The 21,316-nt window shown below is 37.9% G+C and overlaps 1 protein-coding gene across 2 annotated transcripts in view; it reads right to left on the bottom strand.

Annotated features, from left to right (window-relative positions):
- Positions 1-21,316, bottom strand: part of LOC105481157 (sperm associated antigen 16) — a 1,164,883-nt gene that overhangs the window by 18,081 nt on the left and 1,125,486 nt on the right. The window contains exon 16 of one of the 2 annotated variants that reach the window (XM_011740505.3): positions 7,946-8,063. The exons of the other annotated variant lie outside the window; for it this stretch is intronic. Within the exon in view, the coding sequence (XP_011738807.2) occupies positions 8,056-8,063 (8 nt within the window). The 3' untranslated portion in view covers positions 7,946-8,055. Of the gene's footprint in view, positions 1-7,945; positions 8,064-21,316 lie in introns of those variants that run through there. 2 annotated transcript variants of the gene reach the window in all.

The following is a 21,316-nucleotide window of genomic DNA, read 5'->3' as shown; positions in this document are numbered from 1 at the left end:
ATCTGTAGGCATTTTCTTTGGGTTCTATTTAATTTCTTCAGCAATGAATCTTGTGGTTTGCTCACTGGTGACCTGTGTTCCAGGAACTGGATGAAGGGAAAGATGGAGAGAATTCTCTTGGTCCAAATCTCTGCATTGTGTTCATATTTTGTGCCTGTGTTCCTGAGTCCAGGGCCACTTTTGATTTAATTTTTCTGAGGGACAAAGCTCCTTTCTCTTTGAGAACTGTGGTTCAAAGAGAGTTGCCTGATTGAGCAGGGTTGGAGAGAAGGTCTAGGGGCTTAGAATACTCTTTATACAATGTGTCAGATCCAAGCTTCATCCTTAAATTCTTTGTAGCTGGTGACATCAATTCCAGAATCGCTAGGGAGCTTAGTGGTGGAAATTAGCTCATTTATGTGGAAGTCTTCTTCTTTAGGCATTTGAGTCCCTACTTCTCCCACTCTGTTAAGTCAGTTACCGCTCCATGATCTGTTTTCCACTGACATTTCTTTCCCTTTGTTGTATCCTGTGTGTTTTCTTTGTCCTTGTGTGCTTATACCCATTTCCTTCTTTACTGTTACTAAAGCTTTGGCATTTAATCCACCATATTTAACCTATTCTTCCATGTGATATTTTCATTTTGGTGGATAAAATATACTGCCTATTTTCCCATTTATATTTTATTCAATAAATTAGGTAATTTAAGTTTTAAGAATATAGTTTAAAATTTATTTCATAAGATCAGAAGAAATATGTTTAATGAAATTTTGAATGAAAAAGATGAAGCAAAAATATTTTTATTTTTCCTTCTTTGACGTTCATTTTCCTTAAGTGTTTTACATGTATTAACCAATTTCCTGCTCAAAATCATTGTAATGATTATCCCAGTTTTATAGAAGAGGAAATTGAAGCTACAAAGCTTAAGGAAGTTGCCTTGTATCATATAAAACTAGTAAGTAGTAGGGTCAAGATTCATACCCAGTATGTTTGGGTTCAAGGTTTCTGCTCAAATCCACATGCAAACAGCCTGTCTACAGTCAGGTCATGATTTTGTGATCTCTGGTATAATAATAGTGTCCTCCATTGTCCTTAAGATCTTCCTAGAACCATCACATCTAAAGTCACAAATACCTAATCCTCTTGCCCATCCAGCTGCCTCTTCACAACCTGAGCAATATTTCTTGGTTTTACTCTGTGCTTGTTTCAAGATTCTTTTCTCATGAAAATCTCCTTGTTTCTGCCTATCAATTTTGTACATGGTCTTCTCTCTTTTGCCAAGCCTTCTATAGACTGGCAGCTCAATTTCAGATCATCTCTGTGACATTGATCTGGCTCTCCATTGGAACTATGCTTCTAGTAACTTTCCCCTTGGCTCCACATACTCCATCCAGTTGGACTTTAGCACCATGACCCACACTTGCCTCTAGAACTCATGCTGTGCTCCCCTGCCTCTCCCACTCCATTGGGAGTGTGGGGGGAAAGGGGATGAATGATCCACTATGGTTCTAATTGGATGATATTAGATTTAAACTGCCCATTCAGTTTATATCTTTTAGTCGTATTTAATTCAGCATTTGGATTATGACTGTTTTTAACTAGTTTGTGCTCAAAGTGAGCCTGAGATAAAGTGGGAGCTGAGTGGTGTAGAAGAATAGTCAATTGTTTGGCCATCCAGGAAGCCAAGTTTAATTTTAGCCTTGAGAGAATTTGAAATCATTATAATTACATGAGTATTAAAGCATACGAGTGAAAAGGACTTTTTTTTTTTTTTTTTTTTTAAGCATACCCATTCATTCAGCATCAATTCACAACTGGCAGTTCACCCTCCCAAATGCTGTACCACTGAGCGTGCATACAGAGTTAGAGTAAAACATTTCTGGAGGAGTTCAAATACCTAGGAAGGAGGCCATTGCTGGAGGTGTAACATTGAAACTGTAATTAACTTGAATACTAGAGAAATGCAAGAAATGTAAAATGTGTATATATTTTTGGAGAGAAAAATTGTATTGTTTCATACATTTTATTTGTGGTACAGAATAACTGGACAATTGGCTTCAGATAATTACAAGGTATCCTGCACATAGTGTCGGGCTTCAGTACAAATATTGGTTAATCACTATTCCTGAGCTTGGGTTCCAAGGTTAATTTGAAGTGCACTCCAACAAAAAATAGGCAATCATTTCACAGTCACTTCAACATTTTACATAGGTTCTGCCTCAGTCCAGACTAATGCCCTAACTGAAGAATGTCAATGATATAATGGAATGAGGTATCTTGAAAAACAGATGAGGCAATATAACTGGGAGTTTAGTCTTCTATCCTCGCAAATGACTAAAAGGTATTTTTGTAATATTTAGCAAAAATGGATTCAAAAAATTGGAATTGGGATTTTCAGGGGAAAATGAAAGCAAGGACTCTTATTTTAACATAAGCAAGTTATTGTCAATAGTGGCATCTCTATTAAGCTTGTTCTCTTACTTAAACACTCCTATTACTGTCATCTCTCAGGTTTGTCATACCTACTGCCCTGACAATACAAACATTCTACAATAAAATCTGTCAAAGAGGCCAGTTGATTTCCTACATCTTCTGACACATGCTGCTCTTTAATATCAGCCCGTCAGAACACCTAAGAGAAAGGCATCTGCTTTCATGCTTGGAGCTGAGGCTAGGACTGCCATCATACACTGCAATCATTAGCCTTGTATTGCTATGAAATTCTGCCTTTTGGAACCATAGAGTCTCCTGCTGGAAAATATCGTTGTCACAACTCTATCACGCACGTTAGATTGCACACATTTTGGTAGAACTAGTTATTTCAAAAAACATTTTTTTTTCCTAGTGTGAATTTGCTTTAATTTCTTTTGTGATGAGTTGTTTTGAAATACATATTGGATTTTTCTCAGCCACAATCAACTGGTTCCCGCATGGATGTCTAGAAAAATATTTTTGACTTGACTTGTCTTGATTATATTTTATTCTTGTGGGTTACATATGCCTTTGTATTCATCTTGTGTTTGTCTTATCTATAGAGAAATGTTTCTCTTGATTTCAAAACATGATTGATTTAAGCGATTTCAGGGTGATATAGTTGGCGTCTTTTATTTACCAGAGATCGTTTTCCTGGCACCCCGTTGGTAGGTCACTGAGCTTTTACGTTCTCTCTTCTTATCTGATTCTCTTGTGGCATGTGTTTATGAGAGGCCTGGGGAACAGTCTATTAATACAGGCGATGTTCTCAGAAAAGAAAGTGGCTAATTTTGTATCAAATATAGCCGAATTTCAGAAACCTATATATGTGGTATATTCATATAGTAACTTTGGGAAGATATGGACTTTTCCCAAAGACATCCAAAAAATTCCTTTTTTGGAATTCTTTCACATGCACATGTTTTTGTTCCCCACCAAGTAAAGTTTATTTCGGGATTAAAATTTAAAAGTAGTGCATTATCACTGTAATGATGAAAATGTGTCTAAAATATAGTCACACACACACACACTCCTACTTTATCTTACCCTCAGACTTAATTTTCTCTGATGAAGGTGATTTTAATAATTTGGTTCTACATTATTCCAGAGTTTTCATTTGCCCATAAAACATATACATAATATAAAGCTGTTTAATTTTTTTAGGAGAATGTAAAGATCATATATATTCTTTAACTTTTCCTCTTCCCTTTAACAATACATCACAGACACAGGCAGGCAGACCATGAAATTAATGAACCATGCACTTTAGGGCCCCTCACTTGTATAGGCCCTTCCAAGGCCTTAGGAGGGAGAGGACCTAGCAATTTTCTGTTAATAATTTTTTTTTTCTTAAATAGGGACCCTGCCATTTTATGTGCTAGGCTCCACCAAACCTGTATCTATTCGTGAGCTTGGACATTTTTCCAGGTCAGTAGATCTGAAATATGTGCATTCTTTTTGTTCTAGCATTTCCAAAAATGTGAATCTCTCCAACAGGAAAAATGTATCAAATACATTCCAAATACATGCTAGGATAATTTTAGCATTTTAAGATTAAAATATATATTAAAAATACAGCCATAGTAGGTTTTTTTTTTTTTCATCACTTGGAGAGAAATTTAAAACTTACGGTATAACCACATGATATGGTTTGGCTGTATCCCCACCAAAATCTCATCTTGAATTTTAGTTATCATAATCCACATGTGTTGTGGGAGAGACCAGGTGAAGATAATTGGATTGTGAGCGTGGTTCCGCCATCCTGTTCTCCTGATAGTGAGTGAGTTCTTATGAGATCCAATGTTTTATAAGGGGCTTCCCCCTTCACTGGGCACTCATTCTCCTTTCTGCTGCCCTGTGAAGAAGTATGTGTTTGCTTCCCCTTCTGCCATGATTGTAAGTTTCCTGAGGCCTCTCCAACCATGCTGAACTGTGAGTCAATTAAACCTCTTTCCTTCATAAATTACCCAGTTTCTGGTGTGTCTTTATTAGCAGCATGAGGATGGACATACACCACACTTTTGAATATTTCTAAGGGTAGATTTTATTTTTTGAAAGCACCAAAAGCTATTCAGAATGTGGTGGAAAGTAAAAGTCCAGTTGGAATCATATCACCTTTGGTTAAAAATTAGAATGTGACTATAAATCATAAAATTATCTTATTTGGTCAGTTCTTTCCATCAACAGATATATATTGAGATGCTGCTTTGTTTCAGGTTCCTGATGGATCAAACACAGCCCTATTTTTAAAAGTGGAAATAACATATATATGATAATTCTACTTTAATATAGAGTATTAGACAGCAGAAATTCAATGAATATTTGTTAAAAGAATAAAAAATAAATCAATAGAATGCCCTATCAATATTATATATATGGCATCTTAAGAACATAAAAGAGGGAGAGATATTAAATGGCTAAGGTGTCAGATAATGCTTGCTTCACAGAGGAGATGACCTTTGAGCTAAATCTTAAAATATAAAAGGAAGTTGAAGGGAAAAAGAGTGAACATAAAACAATCTGGTTAGAAGGAAGTAGTAAAAATGCTCCAGGTAAAAAGACAATGTGTCAAGAAATTTGGCTTACTTGGAGAAGTTAAATTAATTCGGTTTGGAGGGCAGAGTACCTGTATATGACTGTTAGAAGCTGAGATGGAAAAGTTATGCAACTGTCAAAAGCCAAGTAGTTCTCGCTATTTCATAGTTTGTTGGTTTTTGTTGTTGTTGTTTGTTTTGTTTTGTTTTTTTCAGACAAGGGTCTCTCTCACTCTGTTCCGGAGGCTGGAATGCAATAGCACAATCTTGGCTCACTGCAGCCTTGGCCTCCTGGGCTCAAGTGATCCTCCCACTTCAGCCTCCTGAATAGCTGGGACTATAGATGTGTGCAACCATGCCAGGCTAATTTTTTTATTTTTTGTAGGGATGGGGTTTCTTCATGTTGCCCAGGCTGGTCTTCAATTACTGAGCTCAAGTACTCTACCTGCCTCAGCCTCCCAAAGTGCTGGGATTACAGGCGTGTACCACAGTGCCTGGCCTGTTTCATAGTCTTATACAGTGTTCTCATTTTCATTCTTCAGTGGTCCTTGTTAGAACATTTGATAAACTATTTGATAAACTTTGTTTTCCATATTTCCATATTTAGCTGACTCCACAGAGAAAATTTCTTAAAAAAAATGTTCACAAATTTTGTCTTTGTTTTTTTTCTTTTTTCTCTTGAGACAGGGTCTGGCTTTGTTGCCCAGGCTGGGGTAGAGTGGTGTGATCTTGGCTCACTGTGATATCACCTCACTGCCACCTCTGCCTCCCGGGCTAAAGCCATCCCACCACCTCAGCCTCCCAAGTAGCCAAGTAGCTGGGATTACAGGCAAATGCCACCATGCCCGGCTAAGTTTTGCATTTTTTGTAGAGATGGGGTTTCACCATATTGCCCAGACCGGTCTCGAACTTCTGGGCTCAAGTGATCAGCCTGCCTCAGCCTCCCGAAGTGCTAGGATTACAGCATGAGCCACCTCACCCAGCCCTACTTTCATCTTTTCAAGTCGTTTTATGAGGTGGTTATTACAAAAGGCACATAATATGTGAGAGCCAAATGGGAATATTAATAGAAAATCAAGATCCCAAAAAAGAGACCATGCGAAAGCAAATGGAAACCAGCAATGACTTTATTGTTGGACTTCAGATTTGGATCTGTGCTTGTTATCAGCCAACTCAAAAAATAAGTTTAGAGTTTTTTGTTGTTCTTGTTTATTTATTATTTTTTGAGACAGAGTCTCGCTCTGTCACCACGGCTGGAGTGCAGTGGTGCAATCTCAGCTCACTGCAACCTCCACCTCCCAGGTTCAAGTGATTCTCCTGCCTCAGCCTCCCAAGTAGCTAAGACTACAGGTGCATGCCACCACACCCGGCTAATTTTTGTATTTTCAGTAGAGACAGGGTTTCACCATGTTGGCCAGGCTGGTCTTGAACTCCTGACCTCATGTGATCCACCCACCTTGGCCTCCCAAAGTGCTGGGATTACAGGCATAAGCCACTGTGCCTGGCCTAGAGTTTTAATAAAACAAAGATATAACCCTAAAAATAAAAATATTCTCTCATGAGTCTTTGTGTAAAGAAGAAATCATTAAGATCATAGGCTCTAAAGTCACAATGCCCTTGGTGGTAGTTATTTAGCCCTCTGTGACTCAGATTCTTCATATATCAAATAGAGATTTATGTGGTTTAAATGAGATACTGATATATAAGATTTACATAATGTTGACCGTGTGCCGGGAAGTGATCTAGGTGCTTTGTATATATTAAGTCATTTAATCTTCACACTAATCCCAAAGGTAGGAACTGTTATCTTTTACCCCATTTTACAAATGAGGCACTATGAAGTCAACTTTCTCAAGAGCACACAACTGTTGAGTGACAGATTCAGAATCTGTACCCAGGCGGCTTGGCTGAACCATGTGCTGAACTACTAGCTATGCTGCTTGTCTGGAACAGTGAAAGCTGTGCCTAGCACATCATGATCACTTCCTATCTAATGACTATTAGTGTTATGGCAGAACTAAGAACATTTCAATACCATTTGATAGTAAACGTACCATGGGTTTTCTATAGTTGTCTCTTGTTGTTAATGGTGAAAATATAACGTTAAAATGGATCTCAGTGATAGTGAATATGGAAAGGGGAAATCTAACGTGTTTCAAGTATGAAGACTTTAGGAATTCCAACTTGACTCAAGGATAGAATTAAGTACATGGAGAAGAATGACTCAATTCTATGTGCTTTAGTTACTCTCTCCCTACATATGACTTCTTTTAGTTATTCTACATTGCCACTTGAAGTAGCAGCCATATGCTTTGGAAAACAGCTCAGCAGATGGCATGTTTGATGACCTATTGCAGAAATTAGGGAAATGAAAAAGAGTTTTGCTGCCTGGAAAACATGTTCTGCCACTGGCATGTAAGTATATACCCGCTGCCTGGTGAAGGATACAGATTGTTTATCCAGGAGGCCATCCAAGATACTTGAAATTCTTGTATACTATTCATGGGATAGGGAGGAAGAAAGCAGAGATACTGGTTGTGGAGAGGAAAATTTGTCAGACCTTCCTCCTTTGTATGAAATATGGCACTACTCTGAAACCCAACACAGTTTCCTGAGTACAAGCTCAGACTGGAGACATAGGTATTGTTGGTAGCACATTCATATTAACTATTCTATTTAACTTTCATCACCTCATGTTTCACAGGATTATCTATAGCATCTCTAGGGAAAAATGGGTGCTAACAAGTACCAATAGTATTTAAGTAGGAAAGGAAAATTCCACTTATAAAGCAATAATGTTTGGGGAAAAAGCATTAAAACAAATATAGTTCAGTTAGGCATTGTCATGCCTTCATGAATAGCAAGTCCTTTCAGACAACTCAAATATCTTCAGTGGCCAAGATTAAGGGGAAGTGTACTTTATGTTAAATGTTTTAATAGGTATATTCATTAAAAAACAGATTTGGTTTTAAATTGAAATGTTCTGAGATGGTCTTGGACACTTTAGTAGCTCATATTCAAAATAGCGATGCTATCATAAGTGTTCTGGGTCCGGTGTCTTCAATATATATTAATCACCTGGAGTAAAAAAGTAATATGTCAGTGATAACAGGCTGATGAGCAAAGTTGTTTTATCAACAGAGATTTATAGAGGGTTTGCCATGTCCATGAATTGTTGCAACAGCCTCTGCTCTGGTCTAGAAACTCATCTTTTTCTGAACAATGATGTACACAATAGCCAGAGTGAGTTTTAAGAAATCTAAATTTGATCATGTCATCACTTGTCTTTTGATGACTTCCCATTTTGCTTGTGGTTTACATAATCTCTCTCGCATTTACTTTTCACAACACTTGCCCTCACCCAACTCCCACCTCTCAGCCTTAACAAGTTAGATTCTGTCTGGCTGGAATGGTCTTCCCTCTAAACACCTTGTTATCCTCAATGAATGAATTTCTTTCAACTTCTAGTCTAAATATATCTTTTTTTTTTTTTGAGATGGAGTCTCACTCTGTCACCCAGGCTGGAGTGCATTGGTGCGATCTTGGCTCACAGCAACCTCTGTCTCCTCAGCTCCAGTGACTGGGCATGCCTCAGCCTCCCAAGTAGCTGGGACTACAGGTACATCACCGCCCGGCTAATTTTTGTAGTTTTAGTAGAGACAGGGTTTCGCCATGGTGGCCAGGCTGGTCTTGAACTCCTGACCTCAGGTGATCTGCCTGCCACGGCCTACCAAAGTGCTAAGATTGCAGAGGTGAGCCACTGTGCCCAGTGTAGTCTAAGTAAATCTTTTGGGGGCCTGTTTTGATCTCTTAGACTATGCGTAAGACCCCTTATTATATGCCTTCATTGTATCAGAACCTCTTTCCAGTGCCATCCAATATATAATCACTTAATTATTTGTGATAATCTTAACAAAAATGCCTATCTTCCCCAATGGATTATAAGTTTAGTGAAGGTTGAAACGTGTTTTTTCACCTGTATTCTCAGGGACAAGCATAGTATTTGTAAGAAGATAGCAGCTTTCAGATGAATGGAGTTGTATTTCGTGGGACAGGAGAGCGAGGCAGGGGGATGAAAGTAGGGTGGGGGCTTCAGCTTGAGCAAAGGTACAGGCATGGGGGATAGGCATGGCCTCAGCTGTGTGACACTCAGAGCTCCTTTATGAAATGCTTTAGCAACAGTCATGCTTAGAGGCAGAAGCCCAAACAAGCTGATCTCATGAAGCTCCTTCTACTCCATGTGCTCTGTACCTGGCATATCTTTCCATTACTCTCAAAGGAAAAAGCCTATTGTCTGACTGCATATTGAACAATTATTTGGAGATACAAAGGGACAGGAAAGCAATGCTCTTCATTTAGAAAAAGGAGACTAGGATTCAATATGGAAACTTTCAGTGAGCATAGACCAATGTCATATACTTGATGGATACTCAATAACTGAGCCATTTTTGCTGAGAGAGGATGGTGCCATCTCTAAGAATCTCTCCACCACTATTATCTTTTCAAGCATGCCCTCCTCCATGAAAGAGCCTAAGTCTGAAGGCTATGACCTGCAGAAACAAGATCTGTGCACATGGCACCAGCTGCCATGAGTTATAAATGTACTTATTACACTAATGTTGAGTCACTGGATAGGGACCCACAAAATCTAAGGTCAGATTATGAAAAATGTAGGTTCTATTTTGCAACAAATATATTTTAGTTTAGAGATACTGTGCATTTCTTCACAGTGAAGTTATGTTAACAAAAAGCCATTAGGAAGGGATGAATTATGCTTCTTTGCACATTTGTGATGGAATTTAGTTCTTAGTCAAACATGAAGCAGGTTAGAGTCATTTCTTATTAATCAGATTTCTGTAAGGATTTGATCTTTCTGGTCACTGGCATCATTCACATGGGTGAGCCATAAATATTTTAATTATTTTCTATTCATCACACAGCATTGACTCTGGTTACTGGAGGGATATTCAATGATTCTGTTGCTGCAAAACTTGGCTAACAAATCACCGTGATATTTACTTTTCTTTTTCCAAATCTACAGGGAAATAAATTTATGGATCACTTAACCTTTTGCCCAAGGAACAAATCCAAGTCAGTTCTGAATTAATATTGCACTGAGGATGCAAAGCGAGGCCTGGGTTTCAAAGCAAAGCTGAGGGTTAAAGCAACACTCCAGATAATAAAGGCAGAACTGCTTGTCCTCACCTGAATTAAATGGTGTTCTAGCCCTTGGTGTATTTGCACAGACATCTAATAGAGTGTTTTTGTTTTCTTTAGCTTTGCTTTGTTTGGATTGGATTAAGTAACAGATTGACTACTACTTTGAATTGGGGTCTCCAGGGCCAGAAAAACTATAGTCACCAATGTCTCCCTGGACATGGCACAGATAGTGAGTTGCTCTCCACCTGGAGTCTCCGAGCTTCACCCATAGAATCCAGCTGCACTCATTGTGAAGAATGCATAAACAATTTTGTAGATAATTCTGATTTCTACCTTATATTCCAAACTTTGCCAAATATGCTGTAAATGTGACATTCCAGCTTCCTATTCAAATAATGAAATCTCTTGGGCATTCCAAAAATATTTTACTATAAATGAAAAATGTTGGCTGAAAAGAGGCAACATCTTTGTGAATTATGTCTCATCATATCTTATGCTCTATGCGGAAAGAACTTGCCCACATGGAAAGGTATCATTGTTCTTTCACACTTAGAGTTGCTTTAATGAAAGAAAAGCACCTCTTGATTTGACCAAGGATCTGATTTGATGCAGAAACGGTAAAAAAATTTAGCATTAGCACATGTTTTCTTCATAACAACTAAGCATTTAAAAATATTTAGAGAAGGCGCATGCTTTGTATATTCCTTTGAACTATTCTCTGTACAAGCCCTGAGTATTCTTTAAAATCATGCTAATCAATACTTTCAGAGGTACTGCTTCGGAGAATCGTTTTCATTAAGCATACCAACTTTCCTGAGGAAAAAAGGTAGCGTTCTGCTTTCCCTTGCAAAGAGGAAAAAGAGTTTTAATACATGCAGCAGGACCAAGAATTCCCCTAGGATCTGCAGGAAAATCAAAGTGATTATCCATACCCAATGGATTCAGTAGCAAATCGGACCCCTTTTCCCTTATTTACTGAAATTGCCTTAATAAATTCTCCTCTGGAGAGCAAAAACCAATTACACTAATGTAGAAGTGGAAGCAATAATTGACTTCACATCGTGGAAAATGTCCACTGGAAACAGTGATGCGAACAGTGGTGTCCATGTTCAGCATACTGCTGCTGCCCGACATGCTGTGGTGCTTATCGTTCCTATTCTGTGATTTAAATTCACAACTGCCGTGAAAAAAAACACACACACAAAAAAAAAACCAAACAAAACAAAACAAAATGTTTTGTGAATCCTGAACACCTCTGAGCCATCTCATTTTGAAGATATGCTCTACTTCAACTTTTTTATGTGTTAATTTGTCTTTAAATTAGAAATAAATTAAACAACATACACGCCACTAAATTATCCCTGGAAACTGACTCTAACAGGGTCTTTACATTTTTATTAAAAAATAAAATAAAAGAACCTTGGGTCCCATTCTGTTGCTCATTTTCTGCATATTAAAACTCTCACTCATTATTAACAGTTCTTGAACAATAAGGCAGAAGCAATCACACAGGACTACATAAAATGTAATTTCAGTAGAGCTCAATAGAAGCATTTCTGAACATTGTTTTAGGCATTTTCTTGAAGATTGCCATAACTGGAAATGCTTTTTGAACACTAACATTTTGCAAAACCTGAAAATTCATATGATCTTATTGGGTAAAAAGGCCTCTAGTTTCTACCCTGTGAACACCAATAGTGAAATTTGCACTATTTTAAAGGCCATCACTATAGCTTTGGTCTACCTTGTTTAAGGAAAAGTGTTCCATAAGTTTTGTTGAATAATGACATAAATCTAGCGTCCTTTACCACCATCTCACCATCCTGCTCTAACTTTCATATAACACTAGTGATTTGCCAGGGGGTCAGGCACTATGCCTGGAACTAAGGATGCAGTGTGTATATGATGCAGTGTGCCCTCATGAACCTTAGAGCCTTGCTTATTTATGTCCATTAAGTCTGGAGCTGTTTCCTGGAGGCTAGTGCTATCCTGAGCTATATACATGAGTTGGGGTGATTTGTGTGTTGTTTCTCAAACGATTTCCAGCAACAGAAAGATATTGAATAAGAAGAACTCTCTTTGATGTTAGTCCTCTGCAAATGCTTAGGGCCATGGTTGAGGAAAAGTATGCCCACCTGGCAAGCCAAATTTCCCTAATCAATCCTGATGATCAATGTGACTGCACTCAGGTTTCCCTTACAATTAAAGGAAAGAGCAGACCTAAGGAGATCATTAAGCGATTCGATCTATTCTTGCTTTCTTCTGGAACTAGTCTAGAGGGATCTTTCCTCATCTCTATCTCTAATTTACATAGATTTGGGGAATGTCTGATGTCTTCAGACTTCTTAGCTTCCCTGTAAGACATAAGGACCAGTTCTGGAATAAGCCTTAAGTCACATGGAGAGTATTAGAAGGAGGCATTTCTTGTAGGTCAACTTTATACATATATCCAACTCTTGGAGTGACCCCAAGGAATACAAAAGGAAGAGCATGGGCTTGGGAATCATACTTCCCTAAGGTAATAACAGCTCTGACATTTATAGGCTTTGCAACTTAGTTCCTAACTCAAATTTCCTCTTCTGTAATATTAGAAAAAAAAATTCATTGGATGTTGGAGATTAAATGAAACAATTTCCCAGCTGTCTCTTCTTCTTCCTGTTACTTTGACTACAGAGTTGGTTGGGTAGGAAATTCCTCAAAACTGTCATGTTGGATATTTGTAAAACATATTAAGAAGCAAATTTCAATCACAGAAGAATGCAGAAATGTGTATGTAGAAATGTATGAAGAGTTAGCAGTTAGGGATAATTCACAAGAGGCTATCTGATGTCAATCTACTCCAGAGTTCAGCGACCTGCAGCAGGTAAGCCAGACGGTGGTATGATGAGCCAAGGTGCTGGGCACATTGCCATTCCCCAGGTGGAAAAAAGTCCAGTCTAACTGCCAGTCTAAGTCTGGCAGAACGAGTCATGAGGTTTCACTAACTGCTGCTGCTCATTCCATTATACAACCGTCCTTATAGAGCAAGGGGAAACATTGCCAAGTAAAAGCTGGAACTTGTTTCCTAGACCTGGGACTGAGGGCACAGTGTCCCTGGAATTGGTTTAACCACTTTTATTTATCCCTACACATTCTTGGCACAGAATTCTGTGACATTCTTTGTGGTACATGGCTAATATCCTGTCTGGCATATACCCCCTCTCTCCCTTTCCTAATAGGACCCCGATTTTGTTCAGGCATGGAACTTATGACAGGTAGCCCTTAGGGGGAGCTCCAGAGATGGGTCCTGATTAGTCCAAGTCTATCGAGGTAGATAATTATGAGAAGCTGGGCTCTTTCCTGACAAAAGTGAACAAGAACAAATTTAACTCCAATTGCTACTGGCAGCCTTCCCAAACTTATAAGGGAACCGGTTGCAGGATAACATCAGTGAAACAAATATAGGGCAGAGATAGAGACAGAAGTTAAGTGGCATTACTGATGATATCATTGAGCCAATGGGGCAACTCATTCTGCCCCATGTTAGGCATCCTAATATCTAAGCCAATGCATTTTCTTGCTATCCTATTATTTAAACCAGTTTGAGTTTCCTGCCATTTGAAGTCCCAAATTATCCCCACTGATTTGCCTGATATATTAGTTTCCAATTGCTGCTGTAACATATTGCTACAAATTTAGTGGCTTAAAAGACACAAATTTATTGTCCCACAGTTCTGGAGATCAGAAGTCTAAAGTGGATCAGTAGGGCTGTGCTCCATCTAGAAGTTCTAAAGAAGAATCTCTTTCTGTGCCTTTTCCAGCTCCTACAGGCAGCCTGCATTCCTTGGTTTATGGCCCTGTGTCACTCCCACCCCTGCTTCTGTCATCACATCTCCTTTCTCGGCTCTGATACTGTTACCTCCCTCTTTCCAGGACCTCTGCAATCATATCGGGTCAACCTGGATAATCCACAGTAATTTTTTCTTCTCAAGAGTTCTAATTTAATCCATCTGCAAACATCTCTCTCACCAGATAAAGTAACATATTCTCAAATTCTGGGGATTAAGACAGGGATATGTTTGAGAGGCCATTATTCTGCTTGCCATACCTGCTTAACATAGCTGTATGGCTACATTCCTGAGAGAGATTTTTGTGGTCTGCTACCAATAAGCACTACCAATATCAAGTATGGCTGACCCTTCAATACTCAGGGGTTAGGGGTGCTGACCCCACACAGCTGAAAATTCCACACTAAAGTTTGACTCCCCCAAAACTTAACTACTAATAGCCTACTGTTGGTTGGGAGCCTTATCAATAACATAAACGTCAATTAGCACGTATTTTGTATGTTATATGTCCTACATACTGTAGTTGTACAATAAGCTAGAGAAAAGAAAATGTTATTAAGGAAATATTAGGAAAGAAAATACCTTTACCGTACTGTACTGTATTTATCAATATCACAAATTCACATTGTCTGTTTACAAGATGAATCATGTCTGAAACGGCAGGCAACCACAGCCGCAGGCCTCCATCTATGGTACATATCAAACAATTCAACTTTTTCTCGTAATGTTAAGATTTTTCTCTGCTTCCTGGGAGCACTTTTGGCATCACTAGTGGCATTTCGTATGGGTCCCATGGTGTTATTAAAGATTTACGGTATTGCACAAAGCACAGTGAAAAATACACTAGAACCGGGAGAGATCACTTTTTAGTGGGATCTGCAACTTGCTGGAGAGATGAACTGCTCATAGCGAGACGATTAGTGTCACATAGTGTTTTAAGTGGAAACTCACAACACTTGAGCTCACCACAATAGCAACAGGAAGTGGCTATGAAATAATTACAGTAGTACAGGGTGTTCTAGAGTTAACTTTATATAGTTATTATTTCAAACTGTATCTTTACATTTGTTTCCATTTCTCTTCATTGGGAATGGCACCATGTATGGTAAGTGCTTGTATGTATATAGTTTGCTAAATTTTAAATTTTTATAATAAATTTGCATAAGTGCACCGAGGCAGTTCAAACCTGTGTTGTTCCAGGGTCAACTGATACTACATTGTGAAAATGGGTCATTCAGTCATGTGATTTACTCAACATTTACAGAACACTCAATGCTAGGCATTGTACTAAGCATCTCAGTTACAAAGATGAATGAGACCTTTTCCCTTTTCAAAAAGGTCAAACAGACAAGTCGTTGGGAGATCTTGTCAGAGAATGTTCAGTGCCATGTGAACACAGAGAAGAACCCTCACTCTAAATGCTTGGTTAGGCTGGCTGTAATATGGCCTTTTTAATCTGAGATATCAAAGATAATGTTACCGCAATACAAGAATATTATCAAGAAAATATTTACATTTGGTCCTATTATTTTGAACTATTTTTTTTTTAGATTGCCATAGGTTTGGTTTCCTTAGGTCAAGCAGGCAGAGTTTGAAGAAATGCTTAAGAAATCTGAGAAACAGAAAACATGGTCTAGATGATTTTGCACACTATATTTAAAAGCTAACTTACTTCATCATCCATTTATTTAACCAATGTTTACTAAGTTACTAAGTTAGCAGACAATATGCTGTATCCCAGAGGCAATTCAAAGTTGATTTAGATTTCACCATCTCTTGTATTCTAATTTGAGATGAGACAGGTATACTAATAAGTTAAATACATTTAATTCACCTTATAATATTTAATTCTGCCATGAATTGTTCCACTACAAGCTTCTATTCTGTTTCTCAACAATTTGTCACATATTTTCCTTTTATTATTTTTCAGTCCTCCTTCTTTGTTATCTAAAAACTTTAAAAACACCTAAGATCATAAGAAAGCAAAAATCACCCATGTGCTACTGCTTTAAAAATTGCATAGTTTGCAGAATCTGAAGCATATAGATCTTAAGATCACTGTTATTTTATGTGCCACCAAGAAAGAAGAAAGAAAATAATCTTCCAATTAAACCAACACACTGTCAATTGTAAAACAATTTCCAATTGTAGAAATGTTAACTTGTGAAATTGATACAAACATAGTGAAATCTTCCTCTTCCATTTCTCTCATACCAGAGGTAACCACTGTGCTTAGTTCATTATCAACTGTAGGTATGTTAAAAAAGAAAAAAAAAAAAAACAAACACAAAAGCACAGTGGGTATGATGCCGTATGGTTCCCAACTCTCCATGGCTAGGAATCTATATACCTCAAATCTATAGATACAGTGTTAGACAACAAAGCATACCTGGTTTACTCTTTCTTTTCTTCACTAAGTTACTACAACTTTACCATATATGTTGACATTTCAGGAACAGTGTTGTTGCACAGCGATTTTTTCTTGTATGCAGTGTATAAGTGTGTGTGTGTGTGTGTTGCAGGTGAGCATGGACAAGTGTCTAGCATGCACTCTCATGCTGGTTGAGAGACTATTCGCTGTAGGAGATGTCATGAAAAGGTATATGCTAATCTCAGGTAATAAACGGAGAATATGAAGGCCAAGGTAACACAAAAATAAAAGAGGAAAATTTTGGCCCCACTTTGTAAACTGTTTTTTGGCAATTGTTTTAAGTTTCCAGAATACTAACATTGCCCATTTTAGAGACACTTCAACTCCCATATTTTCTAACAATTTCACATATTTTTCTTGGAAACCCAAGCCCTTTTATTTACACTAGAAAACCACTTAAATTGAAGCTCTGTTTCAAAATTGGTTGAGGTCTGGAAAGGTCAGTTAGTGCAAGCTAAAGGAAGTGAGCTAAAGCTGCTGTCCTTCCCTAATCTTTAACACGTACCTGCCTGAAAATTAGTTATGTGGCTGATTACAGATGAGATACCCTGTTCTGACACATGTTCAAGACCCAAATTCAAACTTCTACTGACAAATACCATGCTTATCTTAAGGGTATTTTAAATATCTGAAAGCGTGGTGATCTTTCTACCAAACACTAAGGACTGAAATGAATAGTTGAGGATATTGAATCACACAGACCACATCTCCATGTGCCAGAAACTTCAAGCACCAAAAATAAAAAAAAGACATAGTGCCCTCTCCCAGGAAGGAGTGCTTACTAAAAACCATCTAATGAGCTAAATGATTTTGTGATGTTTCAGTTAATCGAATGAGGTATGCATCTACTTTGATGCAGCTTTGTTGCAGAAATCAAATGTTCTATTTCATAAAATGATTAGCTGAGTAAATTACTCTAGTGCAGCTCTGTTTGGGATCCCTGATTATTCAACACATTTGCTTTTGGGGCTGCAGGTGCAGGCTGCCTCTCCAGCATTTTGCATATTTTTGAGAAATTTAGAGTTGTTGCTGTTCTGCTTCGTTCCGTTCTATTTGATAAGAGTTTATGATACCAAATATTTTAGAAAAACAAGTTTGTAAGGCAACAAGAGCTAGAGGTATCAGCTGGACAAGGATGAATGTGAACAGGCATACTTTTTATTTTTCCTGAAATACCAGAGGTTCATGTTCTTAAGCTGTAGCTCATAAAATTCCCTGTCCTGTGCAGTGTATCATCAGATATATTTTATTGTAAGGATTAATTTTAACCTCTGGCAAATAGATTTTGGACAAATTTGCTTACTTGGGAATCTGATCTGAAGAAAATCATTCTGGATATTTTTAGAGTCATTTCTAGATTCCCTTCCTAGTATATTGCTGCCAAACAGACACTTTTGGAAGTTCATTTAACATAATTAGCATAAAGGCAGTGTTTATAAGTTGCCCATAAGATAAAATCCAATCTCTTTATCCTATAACTCAAGGTAGGTTCTTTGCCAAGCTGGCCTCAACCTACCTTGTTAACCCCATTGCCAGCCACTGCTCCTTACTGACTTTCTATGTTCTGTTATAGCCTTAGATCCTACTATATTCTAAATTTTCTTGCTTTGGCTTTCATTAGACTGACAAGCTCAGGGATAAAAAACCATGTCTGTGTTACTTGCCTCCATATCCCTGGAACATGGTTCAGTTCTGTGCACATAGTGTGCACTCAAAGATTGTTGCTAAATGATCTTTAGTTGAAGGAATCATTCACATTCTTTCAAATATAACCATGATTTATGAGACTGTTGCTATGAGAAAGTAAAAGCTGAAGAATCTTCTATTTCCATTCATCGTTGGAAGGAGATTAAAAAAAGATACGCAGCAAAAGTAAACTGCTCATCTTCTCCACCTCTGCCTCTTTATTAAAGGAGGCCTCTCCTTCCCAGTTTGCACTCCCATCAGCAAAATCATCTCTCTCATTGAAAGACCTACCAGAGCTTTGGAATTAGGATGTAAGAGCCATTGTTCTGATAGATTGGGGTCTTTGCTCTAAGATTTCTCTCTCCCTTATTCTATACATGGGTCATTAATAAATTGAACATTCCCTGCCATGGACAGCCTATTTAACAATTTAATATATTTCTATTTCTAACATTAATAAATAATTTACTACCTTTGATCTCACACACAAATACACTACCTTTGGTATTGTTCTGAGAGGATAATCTGCATTATAAGGTTTAACCAGACAACATATGTCTCTTGTGATCAGTTTCATTGCCTTTTAGTTATGTCTCATGTAATGAATAGCATCATGAAAGGAAAACTGTAATTCTATATTTTTGCTTTGCTGTATAGCACTGCCCTGTTATCTTGGTACCTGTTGGTTGTTAGAAAGTGACATTTTATTAAAGACATTATAAAATTGCTCAAACAAATTCCTCAGTATTTTAGTTTATTCTGAAAGTAATTTTTTAGAAGCAATTATTTCCCTGTATTAAGAAAGTGCCAGTCTGGAGACATATTTAACCTCACCAGGATTTCATAAATATGAAAAACATACAATTTTACTACATTCTTTGGCATACTCTCTGATTTTCCCAGAGACTTGGAGCTACCTAAAATATTCATCATGATTTTCCTTCCCTTGTGAATACTGCTTTGTCATTGCAGAGCATCAGGAAATGCAGGTAGCACCATTTGCTGGTACATATATTTGAATATTTCCATTTCAATACAAGTTTCATTTCTAATCTTAAAAACAGCAGGCTGGGTGACAGAATGTCATGGCATTTATTTGGGGGTGGAGTGGGGAAGTGGACAGTGATAGCAGAGGAAGAGATGGGATTTTCTACTACATGTTGGCAACATATATACATATATCCCATTTCCTTTCTCCTTTTATCAAGAAGTAATGGTAAAACACTGTACATAGTCAAATGGTGTATTATCTTGCCCTAAATTGTAAACTTCTTGGGACTAAGTCTCTGAAATCCATATAATCCTCTCCGGGCATGTGGATAAATAACACAGAGAAAGGGCTTATGTGCTGACCTTGACACCTACCTTTGTATTCTCAACAAAAAATTGGAGTCTTAAAATTTGGTTTAAAACAATTCTCAGAGGTATATTTCAAATAATGTTAAACAGGAAGATTACTTGTTTTATTCTTTTTTCCTTCAAGCTTTTGTTGTATCCTTGACTACATACAATTTGATTTTTTTTTGTTTGTTTTAGTAAAGAAAGTCTGATCTTGTTTAAATTTGCAGCTTCAATGAGACTTGTTTCTTACACTGGTATGATGCTTCAAGATGAAATCACTATTTGTCCCATTTGGCCATGGCAAGGAAATAGAACACACTACAGGCTGTTTATACAATTTCTATAATAGAGACAAAACATAAAACAGCATGAAATTTAGGTCCCTAATCAGCTTTATATACAATTGTTGAACATCAAACCTCCTGTGTAAAGAATCACTAATATCTGATTGCTGTATGAATCTGTTACCTGGTATATCAATTTTATGCAAAAGAGGAGAGACCAAAGGAGAGAACAATGAGACTGAAATATTCCCAAAGAGAAGACAAGAGAAGGTCTAGTAATGAGCTATATATAGGATATATATAATTCATAATTTATTATATATAGGCTGGGTGCAGTGGCTCATGCCTGTAATCCCAGCAATTTGAAAGGCCGAGGCAGGCAGATCACTTGAGGCCAGCAGTTGGAGACCAGCCTGGCCAACATGGTGAAATCTCATCTCTACTAAAAATACAAAAATTAGCCAAGCCTAGTGGCAGGTACCTGTAATCCCAGCTACTCAGGAGGCTGAGGCAGGAGAATCGCTTGAACCCAGGAGACGGAGGTTGCAGTGAGCCGAGATCACACCATTGCACTCCAGCATGGGTGGTAGAACGAGACTCAGTCTTAAAAAAATTATTATCTTCCCCCTGCAAAGGAAAGCAGTTCATCGCCAGCAATGGATCAAAGCTGGACGGAGAATGACTTTGACAAGATGAGAGAAGAAGGGTTCAGTCCATCAAACTTCTCAGAGCTAAAGGAGGAATTATGTACCCAGCGCAAAGAAACTAAAAATCTTGAAAAAAGAGTGGAAGAATTGATAACTAGAATAATTAATGCAGAGAAGGCCATAAAGAAACTGACGGATGAAAACCATGACACAAGAAATACGTGACAAATGCACAAGCTTCAGTAACCGACTCAATCAACTGGAAGAAAGAGTATCAGCGACTGAGGATCAAATGAACGAAATGAAGTGAGAAGAGAAATCTAAAGAAAAAAGAAGAAAAAGAAGTGAGCAAAGCCTGCAAGAATATGGGATTATGTAAAAAGACCAAATCTACGTCTGATTGGGGTGCCTAAGTGAGGGGGAAAATGGAACCAAGTTGGAAAATACTCTTCAGGATATCATCCAGGAGAACTTCCCCAACCTAGTAGGGCAGGCCAACACTCAAATTCAGGAAATACAGAGAACATCACAAAGATACTCCTCAAGAAGAACAACTGCAAGACACATAATTGCCAGATTCACCAAAGTTGACATGAAGGAAAAAATCTTAAGGGCAGCCAGAGAGAAAGGTCGGGTTACCCACAAAGGGAAGCCCATCAGACTAACAGCAGATCTCTCAGCAGAAACTCTACAAGCCAGAAGAGAGTAGGGGCCAATATTCAACATTCTTAAAGAATTTTAAACCCAGAATTTCATATCCAGCCAAACTAAGTTTCATAAGTGAAGGAGAAATAAAATTTTTTACAGATAAGCAAATGCTTAGAGATTTTGTCACCACCAGGCCTGCCTTACAAGAGACCCTGAAGGAAGCACTAAACATGGAAAGGAACAACCGGTACCAGCCATTGCAAAAACATGCCAAAATGTAAAGACCATCGGGGCTAGGAAGAAACTG

The sequence above is a fragment of the Macaca nemestrina genome, chromosome 11, assembly GCF_043159975.1.
Source record: "Macaca nemestrina isolate mMacNem1 chromosome 11, mMacNem.hap1, whole genome shotgun sequence".
Lineage (NCBI taxonomy): Eukaryota > Metazoa > Chordata > Mammalia > Primates > Cercopithecidae > Macaca > Macaca nemestrina.
Note: the sequence above shows the minus strand (reverse complement) of the source record. Positions and strands in the feature narration are given on the sequence as shown.